Raw genomic sequence first — 26,406 nt, 5'->3', positions numbered from 1 at the left:
CTTCCCCAAATCCCTCCGAGCCTGACTGTGAGCAGAGAGGGAGAGACAGGAGCAGAGACAGATGGGGCAGAGGTTCGGAGTTCAGATCTCCGTCCTGCGGCAGGTTGAGTCCTACTGAAGGTCCTACTGAAGGTTGTGAGGCACTCAAGGAAGGTATTAATTGGCCCTAGAAAAGTAACGGATGCAAAAAGGGCGATGAACAAGTTCAGTGGGAAGGGGGGATGCTCAGCAGCATCCCTGTCGCTCCCAGTTTGGGTACCAAATCGGGGTTCACATGGCTGAATCAAATCTTTTTGCACATATGGCTCCTGACGTTTGTCTGCAGCCATCGCCACCAGTAATAGCGGAACGGGCACTGTTGTAATCGCGTCTCATTGATTTTAATTCTGTCTTAAAAGCATCGGAGTTGCCCCACGCAGCTGGATCGAGGCGTATTATAACTCAGCCTTTTAGCAGTGAGGAGAAAATACTAATATTCTTATCTGAGGCCTTTAAATAGTGGTGGTTCGGAGATTAGAAAAGATATAAAAAGAGCTCACCCCAGATTCCCTTCCACTTCAAAATAATTTTCTTCCAGAATTTCCACGGTGCTGCTCAAAGTTCTGGGTACCAGAAGGATGCCTTAGTCCCGTTCCCAGCTAGCTGTGTGCCTAGTTAGAGTCTCCTGCAGAAGACCGTGGGCTCTTGTGTTAGAATAACTAAACGAATAAATAGATAAAATAAAATAAAATAAAAATTCCACTCTGCTCCCTCCAGCAAGAGACTCAAAATACCACCTGCCGTTTAAAACTTTTGAATATGCACCTGTAGTCTTGCGAACACAAACTGTGAGATAAAGGGAATATGGTTTTCCTTAAAGGAGAAAGTTCCCATGGAATTTTTGAGTTGTTTATTGTGTACGCTTTATTTTTACAAAAGGGCTATTTCTCTGCTTACAGAAGTAAATATCGGATTTGACGGTAACCTCAGGGATGCGAAGGAATTGTCAGAGAAATTATTGTGAGGCTGGAGGAAGGCCATCTTCCCGGGTTCGAGAGCAGGGAGGGTTTGCGTGACAGCTGGCAGCACCGCCAAGGCCAACACGACCCAGAGGACACATGGCCATTTCAGGGACCGTCCGGAAAAAATAGTCTCCCGTATTTTGAACTCTCTTCGAAGGGGTTTTTTCAGCTTAGCCCTTTCAAAGAAACCCCTTTTGGAAGTGATTGCACTTCTTGCCGTAGCATCGCCAGAGCCCTTCTGATGGGATGCTCTTTAATCTTCATGCTCAGCCTAGGCACCCTGCGTGGGATCGAATGGTTTTTGCTTGCTGATAAGGATGATTGGAAAGAGCACTTAAAGGTAAAAGGCAAGCTTCTCAGAAAAGGATGAAACAACCCTTACATCTATTAGGAAATAAATAAACAGCTGAGCAATAACACCGGCACTCAGGGAAGTTTCTGGTTGAGATAGAAGTTCAGATTTAAAAGCGAGATATTCTACAACATTTGCTGGTAATAGCAGATTGGTGATGAAAAAATGAGCAGAAATAGAGGATTTTATGTATAGGATCTGTTAGTAGATACGTAACTCTTAGTATACGTTTGATTGCGCTTATTTTCTGTTAAAATAGAGTGGGATATAATAGTAGAATATAATGCATGAATTTCGATGGAGCTCACTCTTCAAGGTATACACATGTACACACACACACAGAGATGATAAAAATCCATCCTGCCATACAGGAGAACAGTTCCAGAAGAGAAAGGAGCTATTTCAGGTTTCACTTGATGTTACAAGCTCACTGAAAAAAGAAAAAAACCAACCCTCATTCATACCCAAGTAATAAGGTCACCCACAAGATTCAAAATGCAGAGTTTACCAATATAACGGGTAAATAAATCTCTGCCTTTTTGATTTGTTTCCCATTTTACAGCTGGGACGCTGCCCAGATGGTGAGGTCCTGGGAACGGGGCGTCCCCGTGTGCTGCAAAGGCGGAGGTGCTGCTTCATCTCCGGCATCTCTCACATCCACATGCTGTTGAAACTTTAATTTTAATTAATTTATTTTTCATTTTATTTTTTAAGCTAGAGGTGGTCTTCAGGTGGGAAGCATTGGACCCACCTCCATCTTTAAACCCTTTCCGAACCAACAGCATTTGTGTCTGGAGGTTGCCCACGTTTAATTGCAAAGTGATTTAGGGGAGCGATTTTTTGACCTGAGCATTTGCAAAATGGGCCAGTTCGATGTTGCAGTCTGCAGGCAGGTTCGAATTTTGCTCTGATTTTGATGTCCAGATTTGCTCTCAGCCTCACTGTTTGTTCCCTCTTCTCATCCGTCTCTGCTGGTTTGCTTCTCAGTGAGCAAGCATTGATTCACACAGGCATTTGATATTTATGCAGTAGCGTATTAGTCACCACAAAGAAAGAGACTTTCTTTATTTTGGCTGATTTGCTCTTGATCTCTCTCTAAACCAAGAAATAACTCCTCAAATGTAATCTCCAGACATATTTAATTACCTGTGCCTCGTTTTAAATGAATTCTGCCTTCCCCGTGAGAATTTACATCACTATATTTAAAATTTAAAATTTAATTTACAATAAAAAAATTCACTATATTTATTTATAAATCATGAGAAATATGTATGCAGTAATATATTTCTGGTTAGCATTTTAGATGAGATGCAAAGCCCAAAAATAGCGTTCAGTTTTTGATTGCAACCTTTGAAATGTCAAGTTGGCTTAAATAATGGGTCCTGTTTTGTAGCTATCCTTCTTTTTTACCTGACTGTTAGCAAACATTTTTCCCAATAAATGAAATGAAGTGCTCTGATCTTAAAAGAAAGGAAAAACAAAATAAAAAAGGAAGAAAATGACCCTGGAAATCAGCAGTATTACAGCCGAACGTAAAACCCTTTGACGAAGGACTCTTTTGCAAGGTTGGGACCAGTTTTATTTTTACTTAAACATTCGCTAGAACTTGTTTTCAGTAACAAATTAATAAATGCATAGATAGTCACAACAAGCTAATGGCTCTCCCAGTTTAGCTTCCTGCATGTTGCAGACTGAAGAAATGAATCAAGGGACCACTTAATTGAATACAAAAACTTATATTTGATTAAAGCCTATCTTCAGAACTCAGCTGAAGTTCTAAAGTATCATTCCCAGATGATCTATTTACATTCGTTTTGAGCTTTGCTTATTATAATCAAGGACTTTATGTTATTTTGTGGGAGAATGATAATGGGAGATAAAAAAAGAACTCAAGGTAGTAAAAGTCCATCCATTTTAAAATTAATAGTATTCATTTCACAGCGAGGAGCATTAACGTGACTTGTCTTACTTGAAGTAACTAATTAGGTGTTTGAAACATTATAAAAGCATTTGTTACACACCTAAGAGATATATGGGAACTGTAATTATCTTTTCTTACATGCTGATACCGTAATGTAACATGATCTTCAGTCACTGGAAATTACATGTCGAAGCCTCCATTTTACAAGAAAGTGGATGACTTTAGTCAAGGTCTTTTATTTTTAGACTGTAATTTATAGCCAAGATGGGTTCGAAAAAGAAAACCCCAAACGGCAAAGTGCCCGATTCAAGGATGTTTGGTGCTTTTTAGATTATTCCTGCATCCCTGTAGCAGCTGTAGCGCATTAACCCCTCGCTGGTAAGCAGGAGCACGTGGTGGGCTTCCGTACGCCGGTGACGCTCATCTCGCCTAACTTCAGCCTGAGTGCGTGCCAGCGGGGCAGGTCACTGGAGCTCGAGGGAGAAAGGCAGCCACGTGTTTTACAGAATCCATCTGACGTGGTGTAGACATCTCGTTCACGAAGACAAGTGGGGTGGGGTTACATTCTTAAGGAGTTTTTTCTCTTCGCTAGCTGGAGGGTTTAAGGCGTCCTTGGAGATGTCACTGCCCGGCGTGACATTGGAAGGTGGCTCATTTAAACAAAAGGGATGTTTTTTTCTCACGGCTCATAATTACATTGCCACAGAAACCAAAAACAGTGGAGTTAGAGATTTGACAGTTTGAGGGGGACGGACCCATTTGGGTGTCTGTGATCATCTGGGTGCCGAAATGCCAGAATTCTGTGAGCAGGAGCTCTATGCCAGGAGAAAAACCAGCTATTTCTGTCCTATGCCAGGAGAATAACCAGATATTTCTCTCCTGGTTCACTTATTCCTCTAAATGTCTGTTATCTGCCTGCTGCCAGGTTGTGAGATGGGGCTGGGTGGGTTACTGGCTGTTCTCGCATCTCACCCTGCCCAGAGGGAAACCTCAGCCCTTTCTTTTGCTTTGTTCCTCTTGATCTCAGTCGTGGGGCGTTTCCTTGATTATTATTCAGTCTTTACTTAGGAAAACCTGGAATTTTTATTTTTTTTACACAGTCCACTTCTTTTTTTTTTTTTTAAGTTACAAGATCTTGTCCTGCCCTATGAGCTTCTGGTGTTGCATTTGGGAAGATACTCTAGATTTGATAGCTAGAAAACCCGAGCTATAGGAAGTAAAGCATATAGAGGTTTAATTTGCTCAGTGCTTTCCTGAGGTGCTCGGAGGGAACATGCTGGCTGGCCAAGAACGGGGAAACTTCCCTCTGTGATTTTTCAGCACGGGCTGGGGACAGCCCAGAGCTTCTCCCGTTCAACGCTCCTCCCAAACTGGAAACCATCAAATTGACGGAGCACAGGGTTTGGACTTGAGTTAATTAGCCTTGGGAATGACGTGTGAATACTGCGAGATGGAGCGTGCTGCAGACACCTCCAGCCACTGCCAACCTGGGGCTGTTTCCAAGTGGGAGCAGCAGAGTTTTACCTGGACTTGAATTTATCTAGGAACGGGCTTGGCCCATCGCTGCTGGTGATGAGCTCGTTGGGTTCATCAGCTTGAGAGCACTGACGTACTTGGGTGGTTATACAGCTCCTGGTTTGCAGAGAGAAGTGTCCTGGGAGGTGGACATTAGTACCACCACTGAAATCCAATGGAAGGTGAACACCGAAGCTGCTGAGATTGCATTTGGAGATGATTGTGTTAGAGTCTAACCAAAGCACTTGCTTGGATGTTTCCAACTGGCTGAGGCTGGGATGTGATGCAGCAAACGCGGATCTGAGAAGAGGAATGGCAGCCTTGGGTCTCCTCGTGCCTCTGTAACGGGGCTGGATTTTTTCCATTGCTCTGCAACCTCAGCATCACAGAATCCCAGAATCGTATAGGTTGGAAAAGACCTTTAAGATCATCGAGTCCAACCATAAACCTAACGCTGCCAAGCCCACCACTACACCATGGCCCTGAGCACCTCATCCAAACAGCTTTTAAATACCTCCAGGGATGGCGACTCCACCACTTACATCGGATACAAAATGGGCTGTGTCAGAACTTCACTCCTCATCGTAGCGCTTCACACCTGCATCCCAAACTACATGAGGTGAGAGAGTTGTGCTGGTTCAGCCCCTTTAGTCTAAAATGCGGATTTGATTCGGCTCAGGAAGCCGCTCAATAGCAACGTGAGTGCCGAGGGCACCAGATATGTGCACGTTTGTTTTGGTTTTTTTCTTTCTTTCTTACTAGATAATGGGAAAAGACTTACTGAAGGAATGCCACAAACCATTCCACCTTTCCAGACTTGTATATATGTATCACCACTGTCCCCAAGAAGTATTAAAACAGAGAGCTGACTGGAGATTTCTTTTATCTCATCATCTTCTTTTTCTTCTCTCGCTTCTTTACTGCTCTTTTGGGATTGAAAGGTAGTCTTGTTGCTTCTTTGCCATCCAAAAAAAGATGTATACAATGAGATACGGTTGCCAGCAATCCCGTCATCCTGCAGGTAGGAAAGCACTGGGCATATTTTGTTTTCTCTCTTACTGCTGTGGGTTCCTGCATCTTAAAGGGTTTAGGAGAACATCGTAGCTGTTCAGTTCAGATGTTACTGGCCATCTGACCCCCCTGCAGTACCGCCGCCTTCAGAGTCGGGCAGTTGGTTGCCAATCCATTGGAGCCATTTTCAATGCAACTGGGTTCCTACTTCTACAGCTTGCAAATAGAAACCGGCGATAAGAGGCAAGAGAATAAAATTAGCCGGGTTGGTCAAGCACAGCTCAGCTTGCAGAGTTAGAAGGAGCAAAGTCCCTGCCTGCCAGCGTCCTCGTCGGGGAGCAGCAGCCGTCCCATCCGCAGCTCTGCTTTTTGCGTTATCAAGTGCAACAGAAAACGTTTCTGCTGGAATAGAGGCATTAAACTCCTGTTGTCTCTGCTAAGGGACGATGCGACCGTTTATCCCCAGGGAACGTTCACCCAAGCTTTGTTCAGTCAGTCCTTGGAGGGCTGGGGCGACGGTGGAGCCTGGCGCTTGGAGGACAGGACCGTTCTTTGGTCTGAGAAATTTCATTTTGAGGAAGCGTTCCCCAAAGGAACGATAATCTCTGTTCTCTGAATTGCTGCTATGCCTGTTGCCGCCCAGAGAACCGCAGCAGCGCTCCACGAAGTTTGACAATTAGTTGACTCAATCTTAAATGATTTATTTTTTATTTTTCTGCAGCATGAAATCTACCTTTTTGTTGTTGCTTTTCAGAGGGCTTCTAGTAAAGCAGAGGAGCGGCGCGCGCCACCCATAATAAATCAGTTACAAAAGCAATTTTGCCTATTTCTCTTTGCAGATTGTCCATGAAATGACTGTGATTTCATCCAATTTAAACCCTGCTTTACTGTTTAGGGATTGTGTTTTTCCCAGATAATCCCACGTTAATGACTCTAGGTCTGTATCTTCCTCACCCATCATTTTCTCTCCCCGAGCAGCACAAAGCCACAGCTAGGCAGGGCTTTGCTTGACCCAAGGCAGAGATGCCAGTGCCAGGGTGCCGATACCCCTTTAGCTCTGGGTGCTTATGGTGCCAGGAAAGCTTACATGGGCTGATGGGATGATGATGTCCTGCATGTCTCCCTGGCCAGGAGCTGCTACCTCCCCATGTCTGGGCGTACCTTTACTCTGGAGACCACCACTGGCCAGTTACCGCAGGACTCGGCACTGGGAGCAGCTGACGGAGGAGTATCAGTCGCATTTTTTTTGCCATGGCTCAGTGATAGCAAACTGTTGGCCAAGTTGGGCAGATACAGAAACCTGGCTGATGCAGGTGATAGTGAGCTGCAGTGTTTCGTGAAAGAAATTGGGTGCTGGACACCAGGCAGGCTCGCCGGCATTGCTCGGGAGGAGAAGTACCTGCTGGCCCCCATGCACCAGTTTCCCAGCAGCTGATGGCCAAGTTGGCATGCATGGGGTGGTATCTGACCATCTTTCTGCACTAGGAGAAAGCTGGCCCTGAACCGCCTGGCTGCTCCTTTTGCCGAGGGAGAGCGTAGTGCAAACTCCACAAATGGGTTTTCATTTTAGACCTCTGACATGGGGAGCGGTAGCCCCATCTTAGAAGAAATCCCGCGTGGACCCTTTGCTTGTGAAACGGTGAGGGCTGGCGGTGGTTTTGGAGGTACAGCTGTAGCAGGAGCACTGACAAGGGCTCGATTTGCGGAGCAATCCAAACCCAGTTTTCATTAGCTGGATGTTTACGGTCCGACATGCATCTCACTTCCTATATCAGAGGTGTGTTCCTTTATTGAATAGCCATTTCTCTCCGTCATTCTTCCTTTTTTGTGATATGAAGAAAGGCAAAGAACCAATATACTGTACACCTCATGAAGTGTTAAAATACGAGTTGTCTTTCTAGCGATTCCCGGTGGGTCCCATTACTTGAACTAAGCTTTTTAAAGTAAAAATAATTTAACAAAACCCAATAGACAAACAAACCTCAAACTGATGTTTGATAAGTAATCATACCTTGCAGGCTACCAGCTGCATAAATAAGTAATGCTTTAAGATCCAAATGCATTTTAAAATGTTTTTTTGTTGGGGATTTTTTTTTTTTTTTTTTTAGGGAACGGGCAGTCAACACATCTCAGTCGGGGACACTTCAACTTACCGTGGGCAACCTGAAGCCGGAGGAGACCTACACCTTCCGAGTGGTGGCATACAACGAGCGGGGACCAGGAGAGAGCTCGCAGCCCGTCAAGGTCGCCACGCAGCCGGAGCGTGAGTGTGCGCAGGGACGGGGTCTCGGCGAGGGCGGCAGCAATACCCGTAGCTGTGAACTGCAGCCCTGTGGTTCTCATAGTGCGTTGGTTTAAGGTTTTTCATATAGCTCCTCTTGGAAAATACAGCCCGGTCCTTACTAATTGAGGGTAGGAAGGCTCTGCAGAGGGACCTGGACAGGCTGGATCCATGGGCCAAGGCCAACTGTATGGGGTTCAACAAGGCTCAGTGCTGGGTCCTGCACTTGGGCCACAGCAACCCCATGCAGCGCTACAGGCTTGGGGAAGAGGGGCTGGAAAGTGCCCGGCGGAAAAGGACCTGGGGGTGTTGGTCGACAGCCGCCTGAATATGAGCCAGCAGTGTGCCCAGGTGGCCAAGAAGGCCAATGGCATCCTGGCTTGTGTCAGAAGTCGTGTGGCCAGCAGGAGCAGGGCAGTGATCGTCCCCTGTACTGGGCCCTGGTGAGGCCGCACCTCGAATGCTGTGTTCAGTGTTGGGCCCCTCACTCCAAGAGAGACATGGAGGGGCTGGAGCGTGTCCAGAGAAAGGCAACGGAGCTGGGGAAGGGTCTGGAGCACAAGGCTGATGGGGAGCGGCTGAGGGAGCTGGGGTTGTTCAGCCTGGAGAAAAGGAGGCTGAGGGGAGACCTCATCGCTCTCTACAACGCCCTGAAAGGAGGCTGCAGAGAGGTGGGGGTCGGTCTCTTCTCCCAGGTCACAAGCCATAGGATGAGAGGAAATGGCCTCCAGTTGTGCCAGGGGAGGTTTAGACTGGATATTAGGAAATTTGACTTCACAGAAAGGGTTGTCCAGCACTGGAAGAGGCTGCCCAGGGAAGTGGTGGAGTCCCCATCCCTGGAGGTGTTTAAAAGCCGTTTGGCTGAGGTGCTCAGGGCCATGGTGTAGTGGTGGGCTTGGCAGTGTTAGGTTTACGGTTGGACTCGATGCTCTTAAAGGTCTTTTCCAACCTATACGATTCTGTGATTCTGTGAATGGTAAATAAAACCTTTCCTCAAGTTGTAATCTTTCTTGCAGAGCATTGAGCTGTTCAACAGCAGCACGTTGCTGGTTTGTGTCATGACTTTGATGATCACACATCCCATCTTCTCTTATGTGACAACATTAAGTGATATCAGAAGCTATGCTATGGTACATAAGGAGTTGGTTTTTTGACAAGGAAACATGATAAACTTCCTGAAAGATACAAAAACTTTCCACTGGAGTAAACATTTTGCATTATTTATGTTTAAAAGCAAATATTTTCTGTTAATTGATGTTTAGCAGAGTGTGTTTTAGAAACCTTTGGAGTGGGTGGAACCTTTCCGTAGATACTTTTCTCATTCTGTGCATCTCATTTTATTGTAAGTATTTGCACACGTCTGGTCTCTAGAAAGAAGAGGAATTTCTTCTGGTTGAGTTTGTCCTATTGCAGTTTTTCTCGCTTGGAAGGTCCAAGAAGGGCTGTTGCAGAGAGAGCATTGAAACATTATTTGAGCCCTTCCATGGCAGAATTAATTATTCAGAAGAATTGGCTGTAAAAACGGGATTGGTATCTAGTTCTTAGCAAAGAGATGGGTGCTGTGTCTCTCACTGATGGGCCCTGGACTGCTTTGGTGAACCGTAGGGGGGATGGTGGGATGCTGAGCTGCTTTTATGCTCTGTCAGTAAGCCCTTGCCAGAATACGCTCACCCTCTGTAATCAGGTGGGAAACCCAACGCTTAACGGAAGCACAGAAACCGTTTTACATCGTCGCACATTGCCGTGTATAGATACTTAACTGAAAGGCAATATTTGCCTGAAAACCCCCTCATTGCGTGAAGAGACCGGCTGTGCTAGAACCCCCAGAAATGTATTTTCTTGATTCCTTGTGGCAGGTGACTTGTTGCCGGGAGGAGGTAGAGGAGGTGGGAATGGCTTCCCATGGGAGGTGGAGGAGAAGAGGAGCTTGGAAGCAAATCCTGTGATAAGGCAAGCCTCCGGAGGTGGCTTTAGGTGGCTTTTGAACTGTTCGGTTCCTTTTCCAGCTAAGCTGAGCGCCAGGAAAGGTGCTGTTAGGGCCAGCGAGAGCGTGTGCGATGTCCCCTGACCAGGCAAGGGATGTTGTCAACAAGGGACCTTTCAACTTACGTTATTCTGTGGGTTTATGTCTATAGCTTTGTTCATCACGAAACGTGAATTTTACTCCCTGTCGTCACTTCCCAAACCCCCGAGACTGGTCGTGTTAGTGAAATATCCCCCAAGACGTGTAGCTTTCTGGTTTTCTGGATGGCCTTGCGGTTTAGATGCATCTTCAATTCCTGCTCCGGGATTGCTCTGTCGCTTACCGCACTGATTTGCAGTTACGCAACTGCCGCGTGCAAACGTAGCCGAGGTTGTAGCCCAGCCCTTTTGGGGGAAATAATTCTTGAAAGTTAATTTATGAATCTGAGCCTTTTGAACGTAAGGTATTAAGCAACTAACCATCAGCATCGTTTATCTATTAGTAATTTATCTCTGCTTAGACACACACGCGCAAACGCACGTATACGCATTTCTCTATATGTTTTTTAGAAATATCATATATATATATATTTAGAGAAGTAAAAGAACATTTCAGTCAGGAAAATGCCTTCCCCCTTGCAAAGCCCCAGTGAAAAACAGGCACCGCTACCCCCTGCTGTTATCATCTGAAGCTGCCACGGCACGGAGTTACCAGCTCTGTTAAATGCAGAGTGTAGACATTTGGAATATCTTTCCTATTTAATAACTTCAAGATTTCTCTAAAGTGTCAAGTTTGAGCGCAGAGAAAATATTGCTTTCCATTTCTCTTTTTGCTTTTTACTGTTGACCAAATTATCTTATCATTTTGAAACAAGTCTCTCTGGTCCTGGGAGGCAGTCAGCCTCTATGTGGCTGTCTTTTAGAACACGCTGTAACTGTTGTACAATAAATTACATGGCTGCACATAAATTGAATTTCCCCGTTATTTGAAAATATCAGAAGTATTATGCAATCCGGCATTGTTAGAGAAGAAAAAGCTGATGAAAAAGGACATCTGAAATTCATGTCTGTCAGTGCCTGTTTCTAAAAGTGCATACATTTGCTCAGTAATCAGTTTAAAAGATCAACAGAACAAGTTCTAGCTTTTTGAAATAATCATCCAGAATATATGGGCTGGATTTATATGAAGGCTTTTGTCCCCAGATTAAACCCCCCCCTTCTTTTTTTTTTTTTTTTTTTAGTAAACTACAACCCCTTTTTCTCTGCCTTTATGGTATATAATTTCACTACAGTATTATCAGTCCAGATTTAAATCCCTGCCTGCTTAAGCCATGTCTAATCTTTTCATACCACATGTGGAGACTTTGTGAGTTATTATTTTGGCTCTTCAAGATGCTGTTAAAGCAGCTTGGTAGTAGAGAATAAAGAAGCGCATCTATTCTCGCAAGGAGGATTGAAATTGTCCGTCCGAGCTTTGAAAGCAGTTCCCTGCTGTGGGACCAGCTCACTTCTTTTCACAGCCCTTATGAATTAAAACCAGTTTCCTAATAAATCTATATCTCCGTGATGTGTGTATTAGTTGGTGAAAGAGAAGATTAATAAGAAGGCATGTTGGAGTGCCCCAAAGAAACTTGACGGCATCGCTCCAGCCTCATAAAGTCACCTCTTATCATCTCCCTTCCAGTGAAATCAATTTAGTGTGCGCTGACATCTCAACTTCTACCCGAGCATCTTTAAGGGCTCTATAAAGAATAATTAATTACTGTATCCTTCTGAGGCAGGGAATTATTATTATACCTACTTAAGAGAAGCCCAGCTGTGTCCCCATATGTCTACGAGGAGCAAATCTCTGACCCCCCCGTGGTTGTCCCCAAGATGGGGAGCAGCCGGGAGAAGCTGTGCTCCCCATCCCAACGTCCTGAGAAACAGAAATGTAGAGATTTGGGGTGGATTTATGTAGCGAGTGGGGCATTTTGCAGTAGCTTAGAGGATGATCTTACTTGGATAGGAGACTTGGGTGACTTTAGTCACTGAGATCCCCACCTAGCTAGATATTTTGTGGTTACTTTCCACTCCCAGTAGAGGCTGGTGCCTCTAACCTCAGAAATCGGTACCTTTGTCATTTCAGAATTTCATTTTTTTTTTATTACGGTGGGGAAGCAGGTTTGTTTTTCTTTATCATTGACTGGCTGCACCTGAATTTTCTTGCTAAGACAAATAGCAGCAAAACCTACCATCAATACTGCATTAAAGCAATTGCACCAGAAGCTATTGAAGTTGTTGGTTTTGGTGGTGGCTTTTTTTTGCTACAGGTTTTTCAGTGGAGACAATATTCTCTGAAGTTATCGCACAGGAAATGTTAAAAAGGCAGAGACAAAATTTCAACTGCAATCTCTTTTAACATACATCTCTTATAGAAAACCGCATAGAAAATTAAAAGGCTATTAAAATTAATGCAATGGAATTTCACGTGAAAAAGCAAGGGAAGGCAGGGATGTCTTTAAAGCCCACACAGATGACAATTTTAGCGAGCAATAATCAGTTCCATATACGTTGATCTGCACAAATTAAGTTTGCAGAATAAACATGTGCTGGAGTAATTGAATTTTCTGAAGGCTTGTGTCAGACCCATCCGTTTTAGACACCAATGCAGAGACAGTGCCAGATCGTCACGTCTCGGGGCTGGCGAGGGTCCCCAAGCCGGGCCGGACCCTGCCGTTGTCAGACGCTGAGTGTTTCAGAGCGCACTTGTGCTCCCTACTCAGCTATTTTGGGTACCGGTTTCAGTCACAGTGATGAGAACGTTGTCACTATGCGTGATGCTAAATGATCTCATGATAGTCAGGGTCTTGCTGAAGTGAGAGCCCCGCCATGAGTTTGGGCAGGCACCACAGGTTCTCTAGAAAATCTCCCACCAAAGTGGGTTCGATCAGGTTTTTGGGAACAGGGAGATGAGAATCGCCTTTCTCCAGTGCAAAATGACCATGGATCTGGGCAGAGAAGAAGCTGAGCTTGTGTTTAAGAAGTTGGGAGGGCTGGAGGCAAGGCTCTGTGGCTTTGGGCAGATCGTTGAAGCCTCTTGGTTTCTCCATCCCCAGAGAATAAAGTTGGCAAAAGGTTGGAGCAGATGATCTTGCGAGGTCCCTTCCAACCTGGGCTATTTGTTGAGTCTATGACTTTTCCGCTCTCCTTCCTCATGCCCGGGTACACGTCTATCCGTGCTGCTTAAACAATATCCTTTATGGCAAGGATTTCCCTTTCCATCATGTACTGATGTATCAAAAAATAATCATTTTTAAAAGACCTGCAGCTAGTCCCATCTAACGAGGGAGCCACGGGCTCCATCAGGAGCCTTCTCTGCTGCAGCCCATCCCGCATCGGCTGTCACAGCGATGAATTGAGGACATGGCGCTCCTGCTCTCCGTCCGTCAGTTTACAACAACATCACATATCTTATTTTAAAGGCGGGGCGGGGGGGAAAAGTCTCAGCCTGAGTCTGCATTCTCACCCTGCCAAATGTCGTGTGTACAAAAAGATCCCCGGAATAATGAATGGCCACTTTGGTTTTGGACAGTGTCCGTTTTGCAAGGTGCAGGGGTATTTATATATTTATATATGTTCCATATATTTATCAATATATGAAAGAGCTGGGGCAGGCAGAAACGTAAGCACCTCTCGTGTAGTGCCTGGGTAGTGATTTTTTTCTTGTCATTTGATGAAAGGGTGAAGCAGTACCGAAAAATGTGTTCTGTGGAGTCATTAATATCCTCCTCATTTGTGTGTATTCTTCCATAATGGCTCAGTAAAATACACCCTGGGGTAACTTTCTGCCATTCTTACATGGTTCTTTAATTTTATGAGTAATTTATGTGTAGCATTGGCGGGGGGGCTGGGGGGGGAGGTTTTCAATTGCTTTAAATGTTAATGAAGCGTATCTTCCTTTCTAAAAGTTGGGCAGACCTAAAGGAAAAGATGGTGGTGTCTGTTTTTCTGTCTGTCTGTCTTTTGGCTTCCCATCCACTTTTTTTTTTTTCCCTGGGCTTTTGAATTATTTTTTTTTTTTGGTCTTGAGAGAGAAGAGTTGCTTCAGTCTCAACTCTTGGAAGGTGCTTCATTTTGCAGAAGGTTGCTGCAGGAGCAGGATGAGGTCTTGCTCTGGTCATTAGGACACTGGTGGTGTCCCCAGAACAGGTCCATGTAATGCGTCTGCCGTGGCCCCGGTACCCTTAGTGCTCTCTCGTGCAATGGAAGATATGAATTCAGATCCCTGGAAACATCTACGATATGAATTTTGTCTTTTGTTTCCTGTGTTGTTGTTTTCTACGCCAGGTTTCATTTCAAAAAGCGTAAATTTATTTTATTTGGTGGGGAATACGAACCATTTTCCCATGGCAAGTGATCTGCCCGCTCCCGTTCCCAGCTCCCGCGCTCCCCGGCCACCTCTGCCGCGTTGGGGATGGGTCTGTACGTACCGCAGGGGTGGTCAGGCCAGTTTTTGCTTTTTAGATATGTTTAAACTTGAGTCAGGGCTGGTTAATAGAGGCTGTTAGCATTGATAATTGAGATTAAAGATCGCCTCATGCTGTTTTATTCTTCAGACTCTGGCTAGCTTGAGTGCTGTGGCCTTTTTTTTTCTTTCTTTCTTCTTTTTTCTTTCTATTTCCCATTGAATTTCTGGTTTCTCTTGTGGACCAAATGCAGTACCTTAAGCTAGATTCAGTGACTCCATCTGCACTTACCTGCTGAATATGTGGTTCCCTGTACCTCATGGGGAGGCTGATTAAGACTTCTGTAAAGGCCGTTTACAACAAGGAGGGATTAAAGAAGAGAAAAATGAAAATCTATGTTGTACTGCTTCCTAGAGACTTCGGGAAAAAGTTGCCAAGGAGAGGAAAATATTCTGCACATCTTTCTTAAGGCTTAAATTGATTCTCACCTCCTGTTTAAGCAGTAAAAAAAAGTGACCAGGTGAGGGGGTGGACAGTTCTTCTAGTATTTCTGTAAAACACACCATGGTCAGATTCTTAAAGATATTTACTCAGTTGGAAAATTTCCATCTTCCTGAGACGTCTTCACTTCTGAGCGTGTTTCCACCCTGCATCTTGCCACAGCGGTGCTGCCCCATTGCCGTCTTGTCCCAGCTCTCCCTCTCCTCCACCGAGGACCTGATGAAATATGTATTTAATTCTGACCGATCGATAGTGCTAACTCCAGAGGCTTTATGGGGTTGACGTTTCCAGCTGGCTTGTGCAACGACGCTGAGCAAGGCGTTTCATTCCCGTACATCGTCATCCCTTTGTTTCTAAGACGGGCACAATGGTGAAGAGACGCTGGAACCTTAATCCTTTGAAGACGTCACGCAAGCCCTTCTTTTCTGTGAGTTAGGAGGGCAGACTCGGCTTATTAATAGTGGGAGAACTTGTTACTGCCTTGGTAGACTAAGAGTTAAAGTGAAAAACAAATCAAACCCAGAAAGTAAAATTGTTCATTTTCAGATTGTCTTGGGTTCAATTTAAAGAACCACAAATTGCTTGCTGTTCATCATTCATCTTAATTAACTGAAATAATGCAGTCAAAATGTTTTCTTTGGGGGGGTTTGGTTGATTTATTTTTTTTCCCCCCTGACCAGCTCTTCTGCCTCCTTTGAAAAGCGTCAGTCTCATTAGAAACTTGCATTGCTATATGAAATATTGTCATTAAAAATGCATTCAAATGACTTTGCACCCCCTTTATGAGACCTTCCTAAGTCTTGGTGTCCTCAGTTGCCCAGAGGAAGAAACCCAGTAGATGAGGAATGCGTTTTATATCCGATGTATACACTGAATCCTTGCTACTGCAATCGCGAGTAGGTATCTCCGTGGCTTCACGCTTAGGGCAGAATTGCTGGTAGATTCAAGACGTGGCAAGGCAGTGCCAGTCTCAAGCTTTGTTTTCCTACTAATTACCGAGGTCGTCGCTATACCAGAAAGACTTTCTCTTCTGAGATGCATACCCAGCTTTTCATATCTTCTGGAACAGAACATTTTCAAAACCCCTTTTGCTTTGCTAAGGTTCGAAAATACCTCTGACCCTCATCATTCCTGAGAGGTTTCGAGACGTTCTTTCAAAGGTCTCTGAAGGTCCCAGCATCAGCTCCCGCATCCTTGGCGAGCGTTATAACAGAAGCGGTAAAAGCAGTAGGGTTTTATTGCCTCCTGCTCCAGAGGAGTTGGCCTGAGTGAGATTCTGAGAACGATCCGGTCCTTTTGCCCACTACAAACGCCCTGCTCGGCCGTAGCCCTCGCTCTCGGCGCCGTCTTGCTGCCTTCGTCCCAGAGCTGCGCCCCAGAGCAGCTCCGTCCCAGACCTCCTCCTCCTCCTCCCGTCCGCTGAGCCTCGGCCGCTCGGACAGACATCCCTGCTGCGGAGAGCCGCCCTTTCTCTGGTGAGGGCTCTTACAGGTATTTCCCAGGGCTTTTAAATAGTGTTAAATTCAATATTTTTTCCTATGGTTTTGAACAGGTCTTCTCCTCTCCTCGCAATGGTCTCTGCCCATTTTTCATGAACTTACAATTTACTCGTGAAAGAATAATGGCAGTATTTTTTATTGAAAACATTCCTCCTTATGCTTACGTCGTCTTTAAAACTGCTTTGTGTTTTTCATCAGACTCTTTAAATAAAGGTTGAGGATAGCAAGAGTAGGGCAAGGACCAGAGGTTGGGGTTCGTAGGAAATTATGATGCTGGAGGCTCTTGTATTTTGAAGTAGAGCAAAACCAATTCTTGATTGCTTTCCTTTTTTTTTTTGCTTTAGTGAAACAGTATATTTCATTCTGTCATCCAGTATGTAAAACTTGTGAAAAGCTTACACCGAAATGGGTGCATCCATTGCAATGGGTGCAAAAAATTTAAAAAGTATTCAGAAAAGAAATATTTCGGTTTGAAAATGTCCTTACTGGATGTTTCAGCATTATGGAATTACTTTGCTTCATTTTTCTTGCTAAGCAAAAATTGTCACTACTTTTTCCAAATGTTTTGATGTCTGTGAGGACCATGTTTACCAGACATCATCTGCTTCAGTGAAAATACTCCAAATGCTCTGAATGAGCAGAGGGATTTTACATTTCTGAGGTTTGTCTACGCCGCACACTCCCGCCTTTTAGTGGTTCGTGGAGGTGGTTGATACGAAGAATTCAGTGCTTGTCACCTAGTCATTGCTTTTTATAAATAATAAGCTTCACTGGCTAGAAGGATGTTGTAATTCTGCTCCAGGGTTGCTGAGATGCAAAGGCACCATTATGCCAAGTAAAATACTTTGCTTTGACTGACTTGCCAAGAAGGAGCAGAAAATTAAAGCCACTTTTATCTGAAAAAAAGAAAAAAGCAGAACAGATGAGCGTATCTTAATCAAGTATGCAAATCAAGGCATTGCTCCATTTGCATGACATCTCCATATTTATAGGTCCCTGATGCAAACAGGAATGCAGAGGCACAGTGGCCCTGCCTGGATCCCCCTCACTGAGGAGTGGTGTAGGACAGACGGACCACCCTTGGCACCCCTCGCCAAGGCAGGATTTACCCCGCGCGCGGAGAAGATGGCAGCTCGGGGGTCTGGGTAAGCGCTGCGAGGCAGTTGACAGCGATGAAGATGTCACCACTATGAAGTACGTTGCGGTTGGAAGCTCTTTTGCGCTGGGGTCCCTTTCCTTCGTCCTTACGTCCCTCAAGGGAGCGTTTTGATGCCGCAGTCCTCGGGCAGCGTGGCCGTCCTTTCCGCTGAGACACAGGGCAGTGTTTCACCAGCCAGATTTGGCAGTTAGCTTTGGCACGCTCTGATCTTTCTCTGGACAAGACCGCTGGTGTGTCACTTTGCTGAGATTCATCCAAAAATCTCTGCTGAGCTGTGGACCACTGGGATGTGTTCGTCTTTCCTAAAACAATGGCAATTGGGGCACTGGTAATGAGCTGGAAATTAAATAAACTTCACCGAGCCTGATTCGGGCACTGGGAAGAGACCTGCTCTAGGTGATCCAATGCCACCAAATTGTACTGAAGGATGGTACAAAGCTCTTCTCAAACCTTTTTGATCAGAAACAAAGCTATCTCTATAGAGAGATAGGTTTTATTTGGAGGACAGCCGTGTCTGGAGACCTAAATTGTGATCCGAGGCCATTTGCGCTATGATTTCTACAAATTTAACGGAGGGCTTAGACCTGAGACAGAAGGCAGACTCTTGAAGCTCTGCAGTTGAGCAAGGGATGCACTCCAGCCTACTATTCCTGAGAAATGCCAAATCATTTAAACAATTCAGGTGGGTCCATTGGCCCCTTCCCTATCGGTTGGCTCTGTGGGATATCCGAGCCCATCACTTTGTCACAGAGGTGTTTGATTAACCATCCCGCTCGGCTCCCATCACGGACCCGAGTGCTGCCATCACCAGTCTTGCCTTACCGGGGGTTAGGAGGGTATGAGGTGCTCAGCTGTAGCAGCTCTGGTCCTCTGCAGGAGCAATAGCATGGCACCATGAGAAGGAGAAGGTTGAAGAGAAGATGTCCTATAAAACGGGCTGGTGCCGAGCATTTCTAAAATAGCTTTGGATGTAGGAATTGAAATTCTGTCTCGGTTCCTTTTGACATGCATTCATCTTTGTTTTATCTGGACCTTTCTTCCTACCCCAGAAATCTTGCAATATAAATAGGTAAGATAAAGAATGGGTAGGAGATATATTATTATGCCATTTTATGGAAGGAAATTGAAGCATAAAAGCATTAAATTATTTATCCAAGCTCCCTCTGGAAGTCTGAGCCAGAGCCAGGGTTGCTGTAACCTATCTTTCTGTGCACTGTTTCTCAAAATAAAAGGTTGCATTTCTGTCCCTATTGAAGTCAATAGGAGTTGCTTTTTAGTTCTGCGGATGCTATCATTTCATGTAAGTGCATAGCAGGGGCCTCCAGCCGTTGTAAATGCTCTTCCATTCAGAAAGGTTTTCCTTCCATTTTTCAGACCTCAAACAAATGCAGGGCACGTTTGGACACCCAGAAGCAGATGGATTTGGGAACAAAAGCTTGTTTTCGAACTGAATTTATCTCACTGACTGCAGACTATTTCTTCGTTGATGACATTATTTTAGCGTTCGTGTTTGCACCCCGTATTTGCTTTCAAATAGCTTATTGACATTAGTGAAATCTTAATAAATTTTGATTCACAGAGAGATTTTGCTCCCCAGCGCAAGCTGTTACAATAGCCTACTACTTCCTCCATCCGCAGTCTTGTGGCTTTCCTGCCACAAATACAGCCCACCAGTATCCTGTAATAATAATAGTAGGAAACCATTTAAAATACTCTTCTCTTTCTGAGTTTAGTAGCAGGGCTAACAGGTTGGTTAAGGCGGTTCAATTCCTAGAACTGTGCACTGCGCTATACGCTGCAATGTTTGAAAGTCGGGCAAAATAAGTATGGGAGTGGCAACGCTGGGTGCTGAAGCTACTTTATAAAGTTTCCTTATTAATTAAGAGCCTGTATAGGTGTTGAGCTGCTGCTGCTGCCACGGTTTTACCCATTTCTGGCCAAGGATTTATTTGGCAAGAATAGAATAGACTATTTCAGTTGGTAGGGACCTACAACGATCATCTAGTCCAACGGCCTGACCACTTCAGGGCTGACCAAAAGTTAAAGCACGTTATTAAGGGCATTGTCCAACTGCCTCTTGAACACTGACAGGCTTGGGGCATCAGCCACCTCTCCAGGAAGCCTGTTCCAGGGTTTGACCACCCTCTCGGTAAAGAAATGCTTCCTAATCTCCAGTCTGAACCTCCCCTGGCGTGGCTTTGAACCATTCCCACGCGCCCCATCGCTGGATACCAGGGTGAGAAGATAACGCCCTACTCCCACCTGCCTCTTGGTCCAGACTTTGAGAATTTCTATTGTGGTATGGTGCCCCACCGGCACATTCGGGGTCTGGCGATGCGCAGGTCCCCTGAGCTCCCCGTCCGAGCCCCGGAGCCTCCTCCACAGCAGGATGGTGGAGGAGAACGTGTTTCCAAACCTCCTCCAGTAAAGGCAACTCCAAGGAGGTACTTTCCCTTCGCTGTAGAGTTCGGGGCTGAGCCACCTCCATCACTTGGTGGTACCGTCCCTGGTCCCGTGTTCCTTCGCAAATCGAAGAAGATTAGATGCACGCATCCACCTGTGGTGCGCAGCTGGGTACCACGTGAAGAGTTAAAGGGCAAAGTAACGCGAAGCAGAAGACTCTGTGAAAATATAAATGACAGCTACCTCCAAAAGCTGACTCCAACGCCAGCTCTTGTGGATAGCGCTGGAGGCGTGCGGGGCAGTCCTGCCAAACGACTGTCATGTCTTCAGAGCGTGTCCAGTGCGGGGAAGCAGGTTTTGCTGTGTGAATAATTACACTGCCTACAGGCTCTCTGAAGTTGCATCTTTCCATGCAGCATGGAACCAGATTTTAATGAAATATCGTTAAAGCTGTTAACTACAGAGAAAGAAAGGGGGAAAAAAATCAAAGACGCAATCAAAGCATGCACTCTATTATCAATAACTGCAAGTGGCTTCATAAATGTTTTATGTTTGAAATGTTTTCAGTGCAGATCAGCACAGAACCGGCTGTTTAAGCGAAAAGTGAAATGTAATAACAAGAACATTTTAATCATTGCATCTCATTATAGAGAAGAATGAATGACTAAGAAAAATGTTTTTAAAAAGCAGCTTTCATGATGGAGACGGCTAGCCTGGCGCAGAGCTGGAGACCAAGGAAGCCTCCCAGGCGTACTCCTGTAAAAAAATTGAGTTGGGATAAGTGGTTTTGTTTTCCTTATAAAAGCATGGTGGTGGTATGTGCTCGGTGGTACGTGCTCTCTCCTGGGAAGGTTTAATGCTGCTCTCTTCTACCTGAAAGGATTCCGAGCACGAACGCCTTGCATGGCGCACTTGGTGCAGGAGCATCACGGCCATTAGGCGGGAGGTTGGTTTGGACTATAGGCAGCAAAAGTCAAGACCCTTGGGACCAGAAGGAGAGAGCAAACAAGTAGGACCGTGATCCTTTCACCTCATATTTGGGCATTCAACTTCAAGGTGGTCTTTAGGACTCTGCTTTCTCGTCCGAAGGCTGCCGTGCGTAATTCTGCATCGCTACACCTTAGAGCCCAAGGCTGGAGCCCATCAATAGCTCTAAAAAGAAGGTCAGTGTCTTGTGGTAGAGCTTAAGGCAACGGTCTTGGGGTCACTAACTCTTCACGTGCCGGAGCTGTGCTCACGGAGTTCAGGTGCTCCTCTCCCTGGTCTCCAGTGGGGCTTCGGTGTGAGCCGGATTCCCACTGGCACAGGCAGGGTGGCCCGGGGTGCAGAAGGGAGAGCTTCAGAAACTTATAAAAATGTCAGGTTTGAGAGAGATATTTAGCATGTTTAGGCAGTTGCCAAGCAATTTTTGACGTAGTTGCCTACATTGCTATTTTAGGTGCTTGTATAAGTGCACATCTTACTAAATATTATTATCAAAAGTTTAAGTGAACAATAGCAAAGAGGAAATCTCTGTGCAAGAGCAGTGAAGACTCATGAGAGTAGAAATTGTGTTCCTGCAGGTTTCAAGGTGCAGCTGACTACATGGACATCTGGTTTGATGCACCTGAAAATAAGCAGGGTCAATACCAGAGTCTCTCCATGCTTTCACTGGCATACAGAGATGCCAGCCCTTTCTGCTCCTACAAGAAACCAAACTCTGCAGGGTTACTAGAGGTTTTAAAGCCCTCGTACCCTACAAGTGGCCAGGTCTTCCCAGCAGCTATTGCCCACTTCAAGCTGTGAAGCCTTCCTGCTGAGCTCCTTGAGGTCTGCTGACCCCAAAGTCAAGCTGCATTGACTCGACTCGTACTCTGGAGGTACGAATCCGAGCGTTGTTTCTCCTGCCAGAGGTTCCCAGCTTGTCCTGTGTGCGTGGTACATCAGCCACCAGGACAGGACACAGATGTGCAGCGCTCCTGCTCTGTAAGATGGAGGGAGGGAATGAGTTATGGATGTTCTCTGGAGGCACTTCACCTATTGACAACTGCACGTGACCTCTTTGGGTTGATAAGAACTGAGGGCAGGAGGTTAGCTCCAAAAATAGCCTATAGTCTGTAAGATTTTGAGAACTGCTGGAAGATTAAAAGCAAGACATCCCATTTACGTAGAGGACAGGCCTCTTTGCTGGGGCCAGCTGAGATTAGAAACACAACGGTACTGCTCTGCAATGAATATGTTAGGAACGCAGGTACTTATTTCTGCAATAGTATATACATAAAATCAATTTATATCTCAGGTGCCTATGGTAAGTATCATCTTTAGTAAGTGTCATCTGAGTATCATCCACCATTAGTGGTGGGGAATGGAGTTTACTCCAGTTGGCGGCCGGTCACAAGCGGTGTCCCCAGGGCTCTGTGCTGGGGCCAGTCCTGTTTCATATCTTTATCAGTGATCTGGACGAGGGGATCGAGTGCACCCTCAGTCAGTTTGCAGATGACACCAAGTTGGGCGGGAGTGTTGATCTGCTGGAGGGGAGGAAGGCTCTGCAGAGGGACCTGGACAGGCTGGATCCATGGGCCCAGGCCAATTGTATGGGGTTCAACAAGGCTCAGTGCTGGGTCCTGCACTTGGGCCACAGCAACGCTACAGTCTTGGGGAAGAGGGGCTGGAAAGCTGCCCGGCAGAGAAGGACCTGGGGGTGTTGGTCAACAGCCGGCTGAATATGAGCCAGCAGCGTGCCCAGGTGGCCAAGAAGGCCAATGGCATCCTGGCTTGTGTCAGAAGTCGTGTGGCCAGCAGGAGCAGGGCAGTGATCGTCCCCTGTACTGGGCACTGCTGAGGCCGCACCTCGAATGCTGTGTTCAGTGTTGGGCCCCTCACTCCAAGAGAGACATGGAGGGGCTGGAGCGTGTCCAGAGAAGGGCAACGGAGCTGGGGAAGGGTCTGGAGCACAAGGCTGATGGGGAGCGGCTGAGGGACCTGGGGTTGTTCAGCCTGGAGAAAAGGAGGCTGAGGGGAGACCTCCTCGCTCTCTACAACGCCCTGAAAGGAGGCTGCAGAGAGGTGGGGGTCGGTCTCTTCTCCCAGGTAACAAGCCATGGGACGAGAGGAAATGGCCTCCAGTTGCGCCAGGGGAGGTTTAGACTGGGTATTAGGAAATTTGACTTCACGGAAAGGGTTGTCCAGCACTGGAAGAGGCTGCCCAGGGCAGTGGTGGAGTCCCCATCCCTGGAGGTGTTTAAAAGCCGTTTGGCTGAGGTGCTCAGGGCCATGGTGTAGTGGTGGGCTTGGCAGTGTTAGGTTTATGGTTGGACTCAATGATCTTAAAGGTCTTTTCCAACCTATACGATTCTGGGATTCTGTGATCTTTCAGCCCCAGGAACATTGGCTTTTGAGGCAGCGTGAGGGGAATTCTTGCAGCACAATGTGGATACCGCTGTTCACCCCAATAATACCAGATCAGCCACACTGACAGCTAACATTAGCAATAACAAAAAGGCAGTTAATGCATCTTTCTAAAATCAGCATTGGGGGGGGAAGTAAAGCATTCAACCATTCCTGGCTTTGGGCCTGATTGCCTTTACGGCTACTGAATAGGAATAATTCCACCAAATAACCCCAAAACTGGCAGTTGGGAGAGCAGCATCAAACTCTTTGCAAGCAGGTGTTGTAGCTGGTATTTATGAAACAGTCCGAGGCGCTGAACCGAGCTTTTATGGGAGCAGAAGGGCGTTCTCAGAGGAGCAGCAGTTTTTGGAGTATATTGAAAGCATTATGTGGAGCCCATGGTAAAAGAAAATGCATCAGGCATCTGCCTGCCCTCTTTCGTTTATCCTTTTTTCTTAGAGAAAGGATGCTGTTAGTTGTAAAAGACTGACTTTAGAAGAAACATGATTTAATGTCTTGTTTTAATGGAATGTAAAGCAGTTCTCCGCTATTTAGAAAAAGAAGAATTTAGGAAAAGATTTAAAACTTAATGCCAATTTTCACCAGATTAGTATTTGACAGAAGGGATCAGGAGAGATTATTAAATGCTTTGAGTGTGCTGAAAATACTGAGACCTTAAGGGCATTAGAGTGCCTGTCAGAAATATTGCAATAGAATGAAAAGGAAAGCTGGGCGAAGGAAATAAAAATATTTTAAAGAAGTCTACGCTGCATCTAAACCTGAAATTACTTGTGATCACGGGCTATCTGTATTTTGTCGATGACGTCTCTGGGCGCCTTTCGCCGATGCCCAGCTCTGCCATCCCTGTTCGGCGGGAGAGGGACGGGTCCAGGGAGCACAGGGTCAGGGGCTCCTCGGCTATCGCTGCTCACCGCACGCTTACAGATTTACAGAAGAGAGCTGTTAGCGTGAAACTGCCTTGTAATGGGGATGTAACTTTGCGGAAAGCCTGTTCTAGGAGCTGTAATTCTGTTATCTGCCGGTTGCACAATAGCTTGTGAGTTTGTTTTATGCCGGAGCACACTCCCTGTTCAAAGGAAAAAGGTGCCGTTTGGCGTGGAAGGTTTTCAGAAATAACCTTCTCCTTGACCTTTACATTTTTGCCACAACTAGAATTTGGGGGTTTTTTTCTTCCGATTTTGCTTGAGTTCAAGATGAAGGCGTAGATAAGCTATAGATAGCTGTGACGGTGTGCTTCCTCCGCCCCTGACCTCTATCTCCTGCAACCCTGCCCAGGTGATAACCACCAGCGGTGCTCGGAATGGATGCATCTGGTCATGATGGCTGCATCGGCTCAAAGTGGATTCAGGAGACAGATAACAGCACGACAGCCAAGGGCTATTGCGTAGCGCATCTACCGGAGAAACTAAAACCTGTGGTCGGCGTGCAAATATGACTATGGGTCAGTCCTCTTACCCCCATAAACAGTGAACAGCCCAAGAGCCCGTTGAGCTCTCCTGCCCGGCAGCGGGCTGCACGCCAGGATCTCCCCTCGAGCAGGGACGCCTCTCAAGGTTACTCCTCGAGGCGGAGAGATTCCTTGCCCCAACAGATCCTCGGGAAGTGACTAACAGCGTGCTAAACTTTGAAACCTTAGCTGAGCGATAGAAAGGATTGATTGCGCACATATAATCCTTTAGACATAAACCGTTGGCCAAGTCTGGGACTAGGACTGGATCCAGCCGCACCTAGACTCCTCTCCGAGAAGGAGTTTAGAAAGCAAGGGGATCCTTTTCCGAACCTCCCGACTCAACGGGAGGCTCTCCCTGACAGCTTTGTCTGACCCTGTCCTCTATGCAGTAAATAATCAAGTGTGCCTCGCCATCGAATCTGGTTAAAACACTGTCGCATTGAACTTCGTTAACTCCCTGTTCTATATCAATAAAGTATATTTTTACTTCTCTATTATGAGTGAAATGCACTCTCACTTCCTCCGCGACAATAGCCTCGTCTCCAAACATCGCTTGTCGCTGGGCTTAGGGCCCGCAGAGACGTGCAGGGAGTGATTTTCCGGTACTGCTGGTAGTTACAGGAGTTTATTAAGCTTTTTTAGCTCTTTTGTTTTAATAAGCCATTTAAGCTGACAGCCAAAAGCGTGATGCGGTTGATATTTGACAATTGGCATTCAGAGTGAAATTGGAGCATTTTAAGATAGTCTGTATAACAAAAGGTGACCCTAGTACAGTTTCCCTAACAATTATAAGGGATTATTTTGTGTTCTCATTTGAAGAGGAGTTGTGTGCTTCTTCACCCACCAGCGTGATCTGGTGTCAAGGCAATCTACATTTTGCATGTCAAATGATCTCTACTTAAGGCTGAACCCATTGCAAACCTCTGTATTTTCAGAACTAGTCAAACCAGCTAATAGTTTCAAGGATGGGATGTTTTAACGCTTTTATCGTCGTTATTTGGTTTATAAGATGAGCTTGTTTACAGCCCTGTCATTTCTGTAAGTGCTGGGCACCGTGCAAGCGCAGGAATATTATTTAAGAGCAGAACTGGGACTGCATATTCATATTGGAGCTTATACTACTGAGGCTTAACTTTTAAGGGTAAATTAGGGTTTGCAGGTGATGAGACGTCTCCAGTCCAACCCCTGCTCAAAGCAGGGCTTTATGTAAAGAGCTGTATGATGTCTTCTGGCGAAATCCATCGCCTTGCTCCGTGCTACCGGGTTCCTGTGACTTTGCAGGAACGGTCTCACGGCGCTGCGAAACGGGGGGATACCAGCCTGGAGCCCAGCCTTTGTGGGCTCCCTCGTTCGTTAGAGCGTGCCAAGGAGCGTCCTTAAAGCTTCACCTCAGCCATCATCTGTGGTCCCTCAGGCAGCTAAAATAAGAGGGAGTAATGTGTAAAGGAGTTTAAACAGAGAGCGTAAACAGGTACACGTGCACAGTAGGTGCAAATGGTATGAGGAGAAGCTA

General features: G+C 45.9%; 1 protein-coding gene across 4 annotated transcripts in view; it reads left to right on the top strand.

Annotated features, from left to right (window-relative positions):
• Nucleotides 1-26,406, top strand: part of DCC (DCC netrin 1 receptor) — a 618,393-nt gene that overhangs the window by 426,780 nt on the left and 165,207 nt on the right. For 3 of the 4 annotated variants that reach the window (XM_072860252.1, XM_072860251.1, XM_072860250.1), the window contains exon 9: nt 7,909-8,063. The exons of the other annotated variant lie outside the window; for it this stretch is intronic. In XM_072860252.1, the coding sequence (XP_072716353.1) occupies nt 7,909-8,063 (155 nt within the window). The remainder of the gene's footprint in view (nt 1-7,908; nt 8,064-26,406) is intronic. 4 annotated transcript variants of the gene reach the window in all.

Source organism: Ciconia boyciana, chromosome 4, assembly GCF_034638445.1.
Source record: "Ciconia boyciana chromosome 4, ASM3463844v1, whole genome shotgun sequence".
Classification (NCBI taxonomy): Eukaryota; Metazoa; Chordata; class Aves; order Ciconiiformes; family Ciconiidae; genus Ciconia; species Ciconia boyciana.
Note: the sequence above shows the minus strand (reverse complement) of the source record. Positions and strands in the feature narration are given on the sequence as shown.